The following is a 13908-nucleotide window of genomic DNA, read 5'->3' on the forward strand; positions in this document are numbered from 1 at the left end:
GTTTATGGGGTCCAACAGTTGACTTTTAAAATCTTTATTCGCACCTTCTGCGGTTCTTTGCAGAAGGTGGAACTATTTCGAAGAGTCTTTGTTATGCTATTTCGAAGAGTCTTTGTTAGGTTTTCGAATCTACTCATAGATGTTAGGTTTTCGAATCTTTGTAGCAAATAGTCTCTCTTGCAATTTTGGAATCTCCTCATAGATGTTAGTAGATGTGAGCTATTTCGAAGTAGTGGTTCTCAAGAGCAAAGTCTCTAATAGATTTTCGGATTTGGTTATGAATATTGATGGATGTCGATCTACTGACAAATGGACTGCTTTTGAAAGCTCTCTTTTCTGCAACTCAATGGAAATGAATGCCATGAACTAGTGTGATGTTAGCTTTTGAAAGCTGTCAGGTTTTCAGAAAACTTATGGTTCTTAGGAGCAAAGTCTCTGATGGATTTTTGGGTTTTGCTCATACATAGTGGTAGATATAAGATTTACATAGTTTTCCAAATGGAAAATACTGGATTTTAAGCAGCAAATAGCCCTTTGAATTTTTGGGTTTACTCATGAATGCCGATGGGTGTCGATCTACTGACAAATGGATTGCTTTGTAAAGCTGCTTTTTCTACTACTAAATGGAAGTGAATGCCATGAACTCTCCTACTCTATCTCTTCTTTTCTATTTTGTAAACATCAATAAAAGTTCTTGTTCACAAAAATAGAACTAGAAGGCATGTTTTTCCATAAGAAAATAAACAGCAAAGTCCCAAGAGTTTTGTGAAAATCCAATAAGACAAAGGGTTTCCTGAAAACTTGGCAGTTTTCAAAAACTAACATCACACTAGTTTATGGCATTCACTTCCATTTTCAAAAGCAATCCATTTGTAAGCAAATCGACATCCATCAGCATTCATGAGTAAACCCAAAAATTCAAAGGGCTATTTGCTACTAAAATCCAGTATTTTCCAACTGGAAAACTATGTAAAGCTTAGATCTATCACTATGTATGAGAAAATCCAAAAAATACATTAGAGACTTCGCTCCTAAGAACCATAAGTTTTTAGAAAACCTGACAGCTTTCAAAGATAACATCACACTATTCCATTGAGTTGCAAAAAAGAGAGCTTTCAAAAGCAGTCCATTTGTCAATAGATCAACATCCATCAATATTCATAACCAATCCGAAAATCTATTAGAGACTTTGCTCTTGAGAACCACTACTTCGAACCAACTTACATCTACTGGCATTTATGAGCAAATTCAAAAATTGCACCAGAGACTATTTGCTACAAAGATTCGAAAACCTAACATCTATGAGCAGATTCGAAAATCTAACAGAGACTCTTCGAAATAGTTCCACCTTCTACAAAGAACTGCAGAAGGTGCAAACAGAGACTTCAAAAGTCAACTATTGGACCTTGTAACACACACAGGAGTCATCACAAGCAAAATGATGGCTCCAATACTACATTAATATTCTGAATAACTCCTCGCTTAGGGGCACGTCTCAAGGTTCCAAACCCTGACTGCCTAGCTGCCCCTCAAAGTCCTTTTTTCAAAAACATGCACTGGGATATGAGGAACCTCTACCCTTAAGCACTATATGCCTTTCATATTGAGCTATGTGAACTAGAGGCATTATGTCTCAGGACATGTGTAATAAGCACATAAGGTGGCACCTTAAGGGCTTGCATTGAATTTGATAAGGATACCGTGGTAGTGTTCATGTAATGCAGAATCTGAACTCCGAATATGTAGTTCTTCATAAACAGCGAACCACGATGAGAATTAAGGAACTCTTAACAAGACTCTCCCAAAAGTTCCAAAAAATAATCTTGGGAGGTTGGAAACACAGCAAACTTCGAGTGAGAATGCTAAAGCTAGAAGACACTGAATTGAATCCATGGTGCAATTTACACTATTCTCAACAATACTTAGAACTAGCAAGACAAGGAATTATCAATAACCCTTTGAGTCACATGCACAAATAGAAATGTCATGAGCAAAACAAGCAATGTCCAACCTTCACAATTGACAACCAAGAACAAGTCACAACCAAAGTACCAAAAGAAAAAACCCACGATCTTACATTCTTTACAGATTCATTTCCTACATTTTATTAATATCAATTCTTATAGACATCCCCTATCATGCTCTTGAAACTCTAGCTTAGATTAAAATCAGAAATATTTCCTCTTATATAAAACCAATGGCTTCTAGTCTAGTTAAATAAACAAACCTTTAAAAATATCTATGTAAGAGGGATCACAAACAACAACAATCTCCTTCACTTCCTCCATATCAGCAAATGTATAAAAGCTGCAAAACAAAGAGAGTGAACCAAAATGCCTTCATAAGTGTCTTGCTACAAACCAATAAACCTAACTCCATGATCACGTTCAATGATTCATATTAAAAATAGTGTCACATGTTAGTAGCTTCATACCTATGAAGAGCAATAGGTTGACCAAGTAAAGGTAGATATTGCTTGGGCATATTTGCCTGCAAGGTATAAACAAAAACCACATTAATGGCAACTGATCATGTTACTACCATCACGTACAAAATTGAAATAAAACTGCAATACAAAATCCAATCACCCCACATGAAACGAGTCCTATCATTATAATGTGTTCATCACCCACATTCATGGCAATCTTTCATGTTACTACCATCATATACAAAATTGAAATGAAACAGCAATAAAAAATCCAATCACCCACATGAAACAAGTCCTATCATTATAATGCATTCATCACCCACTATAGGTAATGTTCATCTAGTCTATTATGCGAAAAATGACACTCACTTGTAGTCTATTATAGCCCATCTATCTTTCGATCTGACACTTCCCAACACATACAAGATTCACAGAGGACCACACTGTCTACATACTACCAATATGATGTTGACCACTCCTTAGATCACATATATGGGAGCAATCTCGCCACTCTCTTAGAGCACATAGATGAACAACCTTACATAGATGCCAAAGCTCTCTTCCTCACTAGTTCCAACCACATCACAACAGAACACTACTTCCCTTACACAACAAAAAACACAAGAAAGCTGCCCGAAGGTCCATACCTCAAAATAGTTGCTACGATAACAAGTGCAAAGCGCTTAAGCAAACTTGCAATACCAAACAAAAAAAAGGGCAATCAGACTATCAATGACTAGGTGCAACGAAAAAAGCGACACGTTCTAGCTTGCCATGAACAAGAGCTTTTTAGGTGTCTTGTAGAGCAATAATCCAAAAATTTTGGATAAAGCTTCTGGAAAGAAGGTCACCGTGTCCTATGAAGTCCCTAGTCTTTAGAAGCTTACCTAGATACACTTTATGACATCCCTAACCAACCCATACCTGACTTAGAGAATATCCCGCGTCCTACTACATCCATGATCTTCACCATGGCATGTTTAAAAAGGCCATTAAGAAGCTTCAAAATGGTAGAGTCAAGGATTAGGAGGGCCTCCAAGCACAGGTCCTAACTAACAACTGGGGTGTACTTAAGGCAAGAGATCCCATGGATGCAATTAACTCCAAGACTATTATGGTTGTCCATTTGATGGCAGAGGTACACATCACTAAACATGTTCAACCACACAACAAGTTTTAGACAAGATCGATCCACACTGGATCACATCTTTACCCATAGAGCCATCATAGAGGAGGCCCAAAAGAGTATAGTGTTACTTCGTGGAATTTTAAAAGACCTCCAACTCAATACCACAGGCTCGCCTCATTGCACAACTTTGAGCCTTGGACATTGCAAACAATGTTATATAGGCAATTGTAGTGTGCACCACACAAGGGTTATCGGCCGGGGGGGGGGAGTAAGCAAGGGTGACCTCTCTCCCCCACGCTCTTTGGCCACTACATTGATGAGCTGGACTCTTTTGTGGATACCTTAGGAGGTCGAGGATTGACTTTGGCATAGAATGTCATGTCCAGCTTGCTATATGCACACGATGTGATGCTGATCTCGAACACTACAGAGGGACTCCAGATGCATCTAATAGCACTGCAGGCTTTCTGCGTGAGTCAAGCCATAGAGATCAACTTGAGTAAGACCAAGGTTATGATTTTAAGCACTAACGAAGCTCATCTCCAACATGACACTTTCACAGTTGTAGAGGAGTCGATTGGGATAGTCAAATCCTATGTACACTTGCAATGCACTTTCACACATCCCAAGTTTACCATGAAACCAATGGTGCAAGCATGCTTGACCAAAGGGCATCCATCATTATCGAGACTACAGAGATAGTGTTTTCACGTGCACTTTGAGCACATGAGCATGAAACACTTCGCTTTCATTCTATTGTCCACCAACCTTATATGCAAGAGTGTTTTGGGCAATAGAGCTCAGAGAGGATGATTTTAAAAGACTACAAGTCATGATGCTATCTCATACGATTTGAGGGGAAGAGATGTACTCCACATGACATCATTTTGGCAGAGTTTGCAAAGTGACACCCCTTCACATAGATGCCTCATTCCAAATCATCACCTATCTGGAACGGGTCGGGCATTTCAACTCGATAGATGCAGGCCATCAAAGACTACCATGGAGGGATCTCTCATCATCTATGCAGTTTGCTGTGGAGGGAGATGGCTAGTGCTGGTATGCATGAGTCTCAAGATGTCTATTGCCATATGAGTACTCACTAGACGCCTCTTTCTTGCGCCTAACATAGCAAGAGACCCATTAGATCATCCAAGATGACTTGTAGTAGGTATGTGTCTATAGGACATGCCCGCACAGCCAGAAGGGACCAAGATGGCCTTCTAAAGGAAGCATTTCGTCCACCTTAGAAAGGACACCATGACACTTACAGATCCATCTCTCAAATGCAATACACATCACCATGGGCCAGCTCAAGACCTCATCTCATACAGTCCAGATTGAGGTAAGTTAGGCAACCACAGCCACACTACACCATAGAGATCTGAGGCTTTGCACCCTTTGTGAGGAGCATCTCCTCTGTGCCTCCATGACCAAGCTCAGTTAGATGCTGTAAAACATTTGATTTCACTCACTGAACAGCAAGTGATGGATCTACAGGCTCAAGTTCATGCCACGCAGTACACGCTTGATGAGGCTGCAAATTAGATGCATATGAACGAGGTTGCGTCGTCACTGCTCGCTCCACAGATAGCACAGGTACAAGACACACTGGAAAGACTCTGGAAAGAACAAGTAGACTGCAAGGCAGCTGACACAATGGACCATCAGGCGCCTATGAAACTGCCGTATGAAATGGAGCTCAATGAGAACTTGCTCTCGCTGATTATGCAGTCATCAATTCTGGCCGCCAAGAAAACTTGAAATTTGCAAGGTAATATTCAATCATGATACCAGTTGTAATGCTTTGATAACAAGAAAACTTGAAATTTGCAAGGTAATATTCAATCATGATACCAGTTGTAATGCTTTGATAGGTCTTGTTCATTCATTGCTTTCAAACACTAAATGGTTTCAAGAAATGGACAGTTGGGAAATGCGTATTTCGCATTGCTAAGTGGTTGTTTTGGTGTGGCAGTTCAATCGTGATTATGAAGAGGGACAGCTCAATGAGGCAAAGCTGCACCTGGATTTCTATCAGGAAACGTTGCATGCCATGCAATCCAAACAACCATATGTTGTTGTTCTCCTCCACCCTACCCCAGTAGTACTCAACAACTTTCTCTTAAGAGTTGACAAGAGCTCAGGTTGTGGCCTATCATTTAACCAGGATATAGTGGAGACTGAGAAGCGTGTCCTTATGTGATGCCCGAAGTATTATGAGATCCAAGGGAGATACCACTGCCTTTCTCCCATGGATACACAGATGTGATAAAAGTAACTAACTACTCAGACCAGAGATGTGCCGCACTCTTCGTACATGAGGTCCGCTACCTTAGGTCTAGACTCATGAGACCTGCACCATGGGACATGGCCCTACACAACAAGAAATCATAGACTTCATAGGAGAAGTGGATCGGAGACATCAGGATCAAGACCTTGAGTTTAGGCATGCCAGGTTAGCAGGGGACTAGACACAAGCCCAGTGAGCAACCGCCCCATCTGAGGCACTATCAATGTAGCATCCCAGCGTCAAGCTGCCTCACACCACCCACAGGTATATCCTAGAAAGAGGAGCAGAGTATGTCAACAGTAGATCTCAGACATATTTCAAAGACACCACGACTCCAAATGGATCCTAGTCAGGCCTATGCAGAGCTCCCAAGTCACTTTCCCGAGACATGATAGAGGACACATGACAAGATATGACAAGAACTCCTCAACATATAGAGTTTCTTTCCTATAATTCCTAGTATCATCAGTAGTCCTTTCATAGAGATGTATAGACACCTCCAATTCCCCCCATAGGGAATATACTCTCTTGATGATTCAGATTCATGGTCTCATAGGCTGTTTTGACTTTCTACAGCCATTAATAAATCTCTCTCTCTCTCTCTCTCTCTCTCTCTCTCTCTCTCTCACACACACACACAAAGTCCAATCCTCCAACCTGTTTTGAAGTTCCAAAGGAGGAATTGGAACAAAAGGCGAAAGCATATAAGCAATTTATTGCCACAAAGCACGATAATGAGAGCCCAAGCCATACCGTGTAGCTGCCAGAGAAAAAGGTAGGATAGAGCCATCATCATGAATAACATCAGCAACAGAAGTGATGCCCTTAAAAGAAACAAAGTAGGAACGATGAGGTTCCTATAAAGCCAGTAGAGATTGAAAAACTATCAACCAATGAATGCTTTTAACTCGCAAAGAATTACCCACCAAAGACTATCGACCATGCCATTCCAGATGAGAGAGGACGTGCTTCCAATCAAGAAGCAAACTGGAGACCAAAGAGCAGCCAGGCAAAGTGCCATCGATGCGACCAGATAAGAAATCCCAGTAATTGATTTGCCAGTGACCAAAGGCAGAAATACTGATATGTGTGACCAGAGATCTAATCATACAAGCCCAAGGCTGATCACCTTGCGGAAATTGCAACAACATTTTTCCCCTGTGAGCAAGCATGTGCACCTAGATATTCATGATGTTCAAACCTCCATGCATCTTAGGAGAACAAAGTTGATGCACTGAAAGGAGAAAGGAGCCTGAGACTCTTTCTGCCATGTTTGGAACACCAGAAGATTTCCATAATGGCAAACATGAAAGAAGATCAATGGCAAATAAAATTGAATATAAGCCACAAGAATGGACTGCACTATCCGAAGCCGAACATGCAAAGGGCAGATTGCCAATTTCCAATACTCTAGCTTTTTCCGAAGCTTGACCATTACCCAATCAGTTTGTTGACGACACGTGAGACCCCACCCCAAAGGGTAACCAAGATGATGAACAATCTGAGGGGGTGGAATGATTTCCCCGGGCCACAAAAGACTATGCCACACACACACTTTTTTTTTTCTTTAATTGATTATATTATATGCGTAGCAACCTTAAAATAAGGTGCTACAATTACACCAACTGAAAATTTAAGTATATGCCAAAAAGACCTCATGATCTATGCAGCGGGTCTGCAAGCAATCAAAGAAATATTGCTACAAAGAACGCCTAAAAAAGCCAAACAGAGAGAAAGTAGGATCACCAAAGACTTTACAATTCCTATATGTCCATAAAGTCCATAGTGCCCAGTAGCGAACCCAAACGAAGAAAAGATCAAACTCCGGTTTGGATGGATGAAACCCAAATAGCCAGAAGAACTTCCCAAATGGAACAGATGGGAATCTCGCTCGCAAACGCTGTCAAAGTAGATCAAAAAACTCACGAGAGCACGAACAATGCCAAAACAAGTGAGCCACAGTCTCCGAAGAAACAAAACATCTATGGCAAAGTGTAAGAGCAATGTGCCGATGAGCTAATAGCTGTCCAGATGGAAACACTCCCGAAAGAACTCGCCAAAAGAAAACATGTTGCCGAAGCGGTACTTTATAAGCCCGAAGTTGCTGTAATCTTTTCCTCCACCACTTGGCTGGGCGATGCATTCGCCAAACAGAATCACCTCTCTTTGAAACCCAAGGTTGAGGCAAAAGGATTTTATACAATGCAGGTACAGTAATCTGAGATAGCCTCAAAGGACGAGAAGAAGACCCTAGAGAAGTCAAAGTCCAATCTTCCAACCGGTCCTGGAGTTCCAAAGGAGGAATCGGAACAAAAGGCGAAAGCATAGAAGTAATTTGTCGCCACAAAGGACGATAATGAGAGCCCAATCCATATGTAGTGGCTGCTAGAGAATAGGGAAGCACAGTACCAGCATCATCTATAACATCAGCAACCAAGGTGATGACACACACACACAGAGAGCAGCCCAGCCCAACTAGTCCCGTCACTCCCCCTAGGGCACACCCCCACTGCCCATGCATGGAAGTCAAACTCCACATCAATGGTGGGAGTGTCACCAAATGCATGTCCCTGCCAAATTTGTACGACACCTACTTGCTTACTCGAGTGCCTGAAGATGCAACTCTTGAACCAGATAGCCCATTTGTAGAATTCATTGTCTTGAGCACAAAAAACAGCTCGACCTATAGAGTCTTAGTCAGACCACATTTCACTGCTTGTATCAATACCAGTAGCTACACCACACCTACGTCAGCTGAAACTGAGAAGCTAGAGCTCTATTTGAAGACTGTGGGGGGCAACATCAGGTGCTAAATTCTATGAAAGTAGCATAATCATCAAATGCCAAAAACTCACAAGTCATCTGCATTATAGAACAGAATCGTATATCTTTTCACCCGCTTCAGGCACAGCCTTTGTTGGAATGGTCACCTCCCCATCTGTGAGCCCCCAAATGAGGAGTGCACCAAGAGGTGGACCAGAGATGGAATAGCCTGCCACATGGACAGCATCTCAGTTGTCATGTGGGCAGGAGACTCGTGGTGGAGAGGGGGCTGCCACATGGGCAGCACCTCACAGGGAAAGGACAGTCAAAAGGGGCTGCCACATGGGCAGCACACAGCAGCCTCGCAGAGACGCTTCAAGGCGTGTGTACGGGCTGGAACAGGCCCCTAACAAAGGCGCACAGGAGGCGGGACAGAGGGAGGCTGCATGTGGCGCAGCAAAGGCGCACACATGTGGGCAGAACAGGGTGCCGGAAAGGGGCGCAGCAGAGACGGGTGTACCAGGCTCCATCTTGGAGGGGCTGGTTGGGCTGGTTGGGCTGGTTGGAGCCAGCCAACCAAGCCTTATATAGGCAGACAGAAGGGGCTGGGACCCTGCCTTGAAAGGAGGGCTAAAGCCCTTGGAGTGTGGGCCAAAGGCCCTGGAAAAGAGAGCCCCAAAAGGGGCATTGTGGCAGACAAGTCGGCCAGGGAGGGGCTGACTGAGTCGGCTATTTTGCCCCTCCCCTGGTCGGTTTTTACAGCAGGCCTTGGGCCTATAAAAGGAGATGCCCTGGGCCTCATTCATCATCCAACCATTCAGCAAGAACAGGAGCAGACAGGAGCAGCCAGAAGCCACTCCCTTGGGCCTCACACTGGTGGTGAAGGACAGTGGAAGGTGTGCTGCAGACTGAGTTCCCTAGAGGCTGGACCTTGGCTGTCTTCTAGGGCAGCAAGGTGTTGTGATCTGGACAGAAAGTCCACAGACGCTCGAGGTGGAGCACGCGGGCTCGAGTTTAGAGATAGCCAGCAAATAGGAGGAGTACCTAGTGGTAAGATCGGAGGACCACACCATTGGTGCGACTCTGGATCTCTCTCTTTTGTAGTGTATCCATAGCTTTGGACGGAAATATATTATTTTGGCGGTTTCTCTATCCACACCACACTGTGTGAGCTCCTGAACAATTCTATCAGTCTTCCACTGTGCGTACCCTCTGTTGGGTCATTTCTAACAGCCTTTGCCAAACAAACTAGTGGTAATGCTCATTACCAGCTTGTGCCTCATTGCCTGATAGGTTGCCAAAACTACTACTGTCAAACCAATCAGGCACTAGATATAGGCTTACCACTAGAGCACAACGACTCCATTCATCGATGCTCAATTTCTCTTTAAGTCTCCTCTTCATCACAGTTCACAGAACATTATCACCCTAAGTCCACATTGCTGCCTAGTGTTCACTGGAATCTGGCTTATGAAGCCATTTCGAGGGAGGAAACAAATCAGCAACAAGGTTTGCTGCAATCTGTTTCTTTTCTATTTTTTCATCTATCATGATAGGCAAGAGGTCACTGATAAAGTATGTCAGGTGCAAACACAAAGTACGACAAGCCACCCTTCTCCTAATTGGGTTGATGTAATTTCCAGAGTAAATCATGTTCTTCTCCTCTAATATCAGGTTTTACAAATACAAGAGGAATTCTTAGATCACCTGGAAGAAAGCGAGTTTCCTAGACTGCACAAAAGGCCAGACACCACAAATAAAGGGCTTAATCGAAGCATAATAATTATAAGGTGTTATTTCTTCTTGAATCATCCATTCCTTTGAGACATATAATCATTCTTCTCTAGATGATGACAAGGTTGGTGTTATGATCACATCAAATGGGAAAGAAGATTCTCGGAGGTGGTTTTGAGGTAAGGAGGTAACTCTTTCTTGGCATTGCACATACATGAAAGCACAGAAATGGAACATACTGATCATGTTGAGGTGTAGATTTCTTTGTTCCAGATCTTCCTGCTGGTACTTCCATTCCTGATCATGTTGAGGTTCCCTTTGTGGAACATAATAGTGCAGGATTATGTGACATATTCTCATGGTGTTGCTGTGGTTCCATAGATAATTTTGGATGGACAATAGTTATGTGCCTCCATGACAACTGGCCTTATTGAGAAAGTTTCAAATCATGTAAAATTGGAAGTGGCGAAGATGGATAGTTGAAGTTCAAGTAGTGTATTCTGTTGTGACACTACAGGACATCAAAAAGGTATGTATGTTTTCCTAAAAAATTCCTTGCAGTCCTCTTCTTACAGTTACTCATATCTTTCTTATGTTTATTTCTCAAAATGTTTGATGGCCAGTCCGTGCTATGTGTAAAATGGTAGATTAGGGCACTACGAAAATTGTGCCCATGATGCAAACAGAGTGTCTTATGGATTTGTTAAACGCCTCTTGGGCATAAACCGCTCCAAACAAACATTGAGAACTAACGATTGACAGTAAAAAGAAATGAAGAGCAAGACCTTAAGGTAGAAGAAAAGGAGGAGGTTAAAGGCTTGAAAGGATCATGAATACCTGTGGATGATACAACCTGATGACTGCATAGCTTGATATGGATAACGTAGAGAGAAAACAGTTGCTGATTCAATCTGTCTTAAGTCGCATGTGGAAACAAATATTATTTTGGCACAGCTTTGCTAAATCATTTTATGGCACATCCTGCGAGAACATATTTGAGTTGTTCTACTGGAGGCTTTGCTAATAAGTTGTTAGTCGTTTGTGAAGATTCATTGGTCCTCAGGATATTGCGAGTCCTATGGTATCAAGAGCATAATTCCTTGACAAAGTATAGTATTCTTTGGCATACAAGGACTCGTGTAAGAGTTAACTGGTGGGTAGTTGGTCCTTGCTATGCAATGCCAATGCAAAACATAACCAGTCTCTCGCCAATGGCAAAACTGTGCCAAGCTTAAATAGCAGTAGGTGAATGATGTGAATTCGTCAACTGCATGGACAGAAGCTGCAATGTTTGCAGGGCCCCCTAGCAGGCGGGTGCCATGATCGTCGAAGTTTACATGGTGGTAGGCCCTTACTTTTTGCTACAGTTGCTAGGGCACAAGTGGAAACATAGTATTGATGCAGCTTTTGTCCATGCAATTGACAATTTCACATCGTTCACCCGCTGAACTTGGCACAGTTTGCCATTGGAGCTGTCCTGTTAGCCCTACCTACATCAAGGGATGCTCTGTTGATGAGCTGTTTAGAACAGGATATTGACTGCTCAGCAGCCCCAATGAGCTGGTCACAGCACTCGTTGTGATAATTTACCTCCACTCAACCAAATGATAATTTCTACCTTTCCTACATCTTCATTCGGTTTGATGCATAGATAAATGCGTGTCGTATTCGTGGACTTAATTTCGATGTCCTCTTTGTTCGAATCGACATTTGATCTTCTCGAGGGCGCCACAAAGGCGTAGACAGTTTCAGACTCGCTAAAGGGACGAAGAACGGGATAAAATTTCGCTGACTCACCCCCATCCGCTTGCCTGTGCCACCAGCCAGTAAGATTACAGACACACTACCAGGTGCAACAACCTGCATTTTCATATTGAACCATAGGTGAGGATGCGAAAGCATCGAGGACCACACGTCAAAGGCCACAATGTCGAAAACCGGAAGCAAAGACGATTGAAAACCTCGGGGTTGGGGGTGGAAGCTGCGGGATGGACGCAAGCAGAAACGCGGAGACGGGAGGCGGGGGAGGGAGAGAGGCAAGAGATGCTGGGGAGGGCGACGAAGGTGAGGGGGAGGCGTTTGTGAGGGAGGGGCAGGGAGAGGGAATGGGGAGGGAAGCAGGAGGGGGGAAGGGGTCGGGAAAGGTGAGGAAAGGGGGGGGTGGCAAGCTCCAAGCAGGCCATAGCTGAAGCTTGGGGGAGCAGGGTTGAGAAGTGGGCAGAGTGATGAAGAAGAAGATGAAAGAGAAGGCAAGAAACGTGTGTAACTTTTTCCACCACTACTTAAGTCACCTTTGTACTTTTGTGACCAGAATCTTCAGACAGAATCTCTCTCACACACTTCCTCATCACATTCACCCAATAGAGTTACAAGCGAAACTTGGGTCTTTTTTTTTGCCTGCCCTGCTAAACGGAGTCCTTCCCAACGCATTGTGGCCAGCGTCAACACAACACAATTTCACTCGAATTTTCTTCGTTTCGTTTTTGTGGCTTTCCGTGATTGGCCCTTGTCCACATGTGTGTCAGATGAAGTGGATGCTGGATTGAAGAGCTCCCGTTGGACAAGTGCTTCACACGGTTTTGCATGCCAAATGGACTGGCAGTCCCACAGATGGTGCTTCGTGAGTATTCCTTACCATCTGTGCAGAGCTGACGACGGAAGCTGTGAGATGTCTTTTACCAAGGAAGGAGATTTCCCCGACACATTTATCGCTGCTGAGTCCATGGATACTGAGAGCGGGAATTTTGTGAGAGGTTTGCAAGCCTTGGATTCATTTCTACATTTCATTTCTTTCTTCGAGCAAATCTATTGTTATTCGAACGTTTGTATGTAATTTTCCACGCCCAGAACTGGAGAAATTCGAGAGCCCCTGGTCCCCTCGTGCGAGGAAGAGGTGACGTTTGTGAATATTGTTGAGGAGTGAACAACAAATCCGATTGGAATGAAGAAAGGTGAAGGGCAGTTGGCAGCCCTTCAGAGGGAGGAGCAGAAACGACCTTCAGATGCTTGGATACAGGAGCGCCTTGCTGCAGCAAGGGCTCACTTGCAGACCTTGCTTGATCAGAGAGCAGAGTATGCCTTCCATGCACGGGAGTCCTTTCTGATACAGATGGGAGGGAGAGTCAATAAACACTTTTTCTCTACACTTGGCCCTAGACATAGTAGAGAGAGTGTCAGGCAGCTAATTGACTCTGACGGCATTTTGCAGTCCCATCCGGAGACCGTCATGCACTTAGCGACAGATTTTTATACCTCCCTTCTTTCCGCAGATCCGAACTCACAGGCTAGAGAGGTGGCTAGAGATGAAGTTTGGCAGAGTTTACCTGTGTTGGTCACCCCAGAGATGTTATGCTCACTTGATGCATGCTTTACCAACACAGAGTTCAAGACTACTCTTTCTGCCCTTCATAAGGGCAAGTGCCCTGGTTTCGATGGTCTTACTCCCTCTTTTTTTATAGCCTTTTGGGATATGATAGGTGATCATATTACTTCAGCCCTGCAGGGCATTTGGGACTCGGGCGAGATGCCTGACTCACTGACTGAGGGACTCATTCACCTTAT

The 13908-nt window shown here is 43.5% G+C and overlaps 1 protein-coding gene across 1 annotated transcript in view; it reads right to left on the bottom strand.

The window, feature by feature from the left end:
* The window catches only part of ISPD (Nucleotide-diphospho-sugar transferases superfamily protein), a 37065-nt gene extending 24475 nt beyond the window's left edge, over nt 1–12590 (bottom strand). The window contains exons 1-4 of the mRNA XM_087389440.1: nt 12309–12590; nt 12145–12207; nt 2435–2490; nt 2228–2307 (exon numbers count right to left, since the gene is read on the bottom strand). Coding sequence (XP_087245566.1) covers nt 2228–2307; nt 2435–2490; nt 12145–12207; nt 12309–12530 — 421 coding nt within the window. The 5' untranslated portion in view covers nt 12531–12590. The remainder of the gene's footprint in view (nt 1–2227; nt 2308–2434; nt 2491–12144; nt 12208–12308) is intronic.
* Nucleotides 12591–13908: the final 1318 nt, after the last annotated feature.

Source organism: Dipteris shenzhenensis, chromosome 18, assembly GCF_047967505.1.
Source record: "Dipteris shenzhenensis isolate YYH24624 ecotype China chromosome 18, Dip_SZ_1.0, whole genome shotgun sequence".
In the NCBI taxonomy this organism is placed as follows: domain Eukaryota; kingdom Viridiplantae; phylum Streptophyta; class Polypodiopsida; order Gleicheniales; family Dipteridaceae; genus Dipteris; species Dipteris shenzhenensis.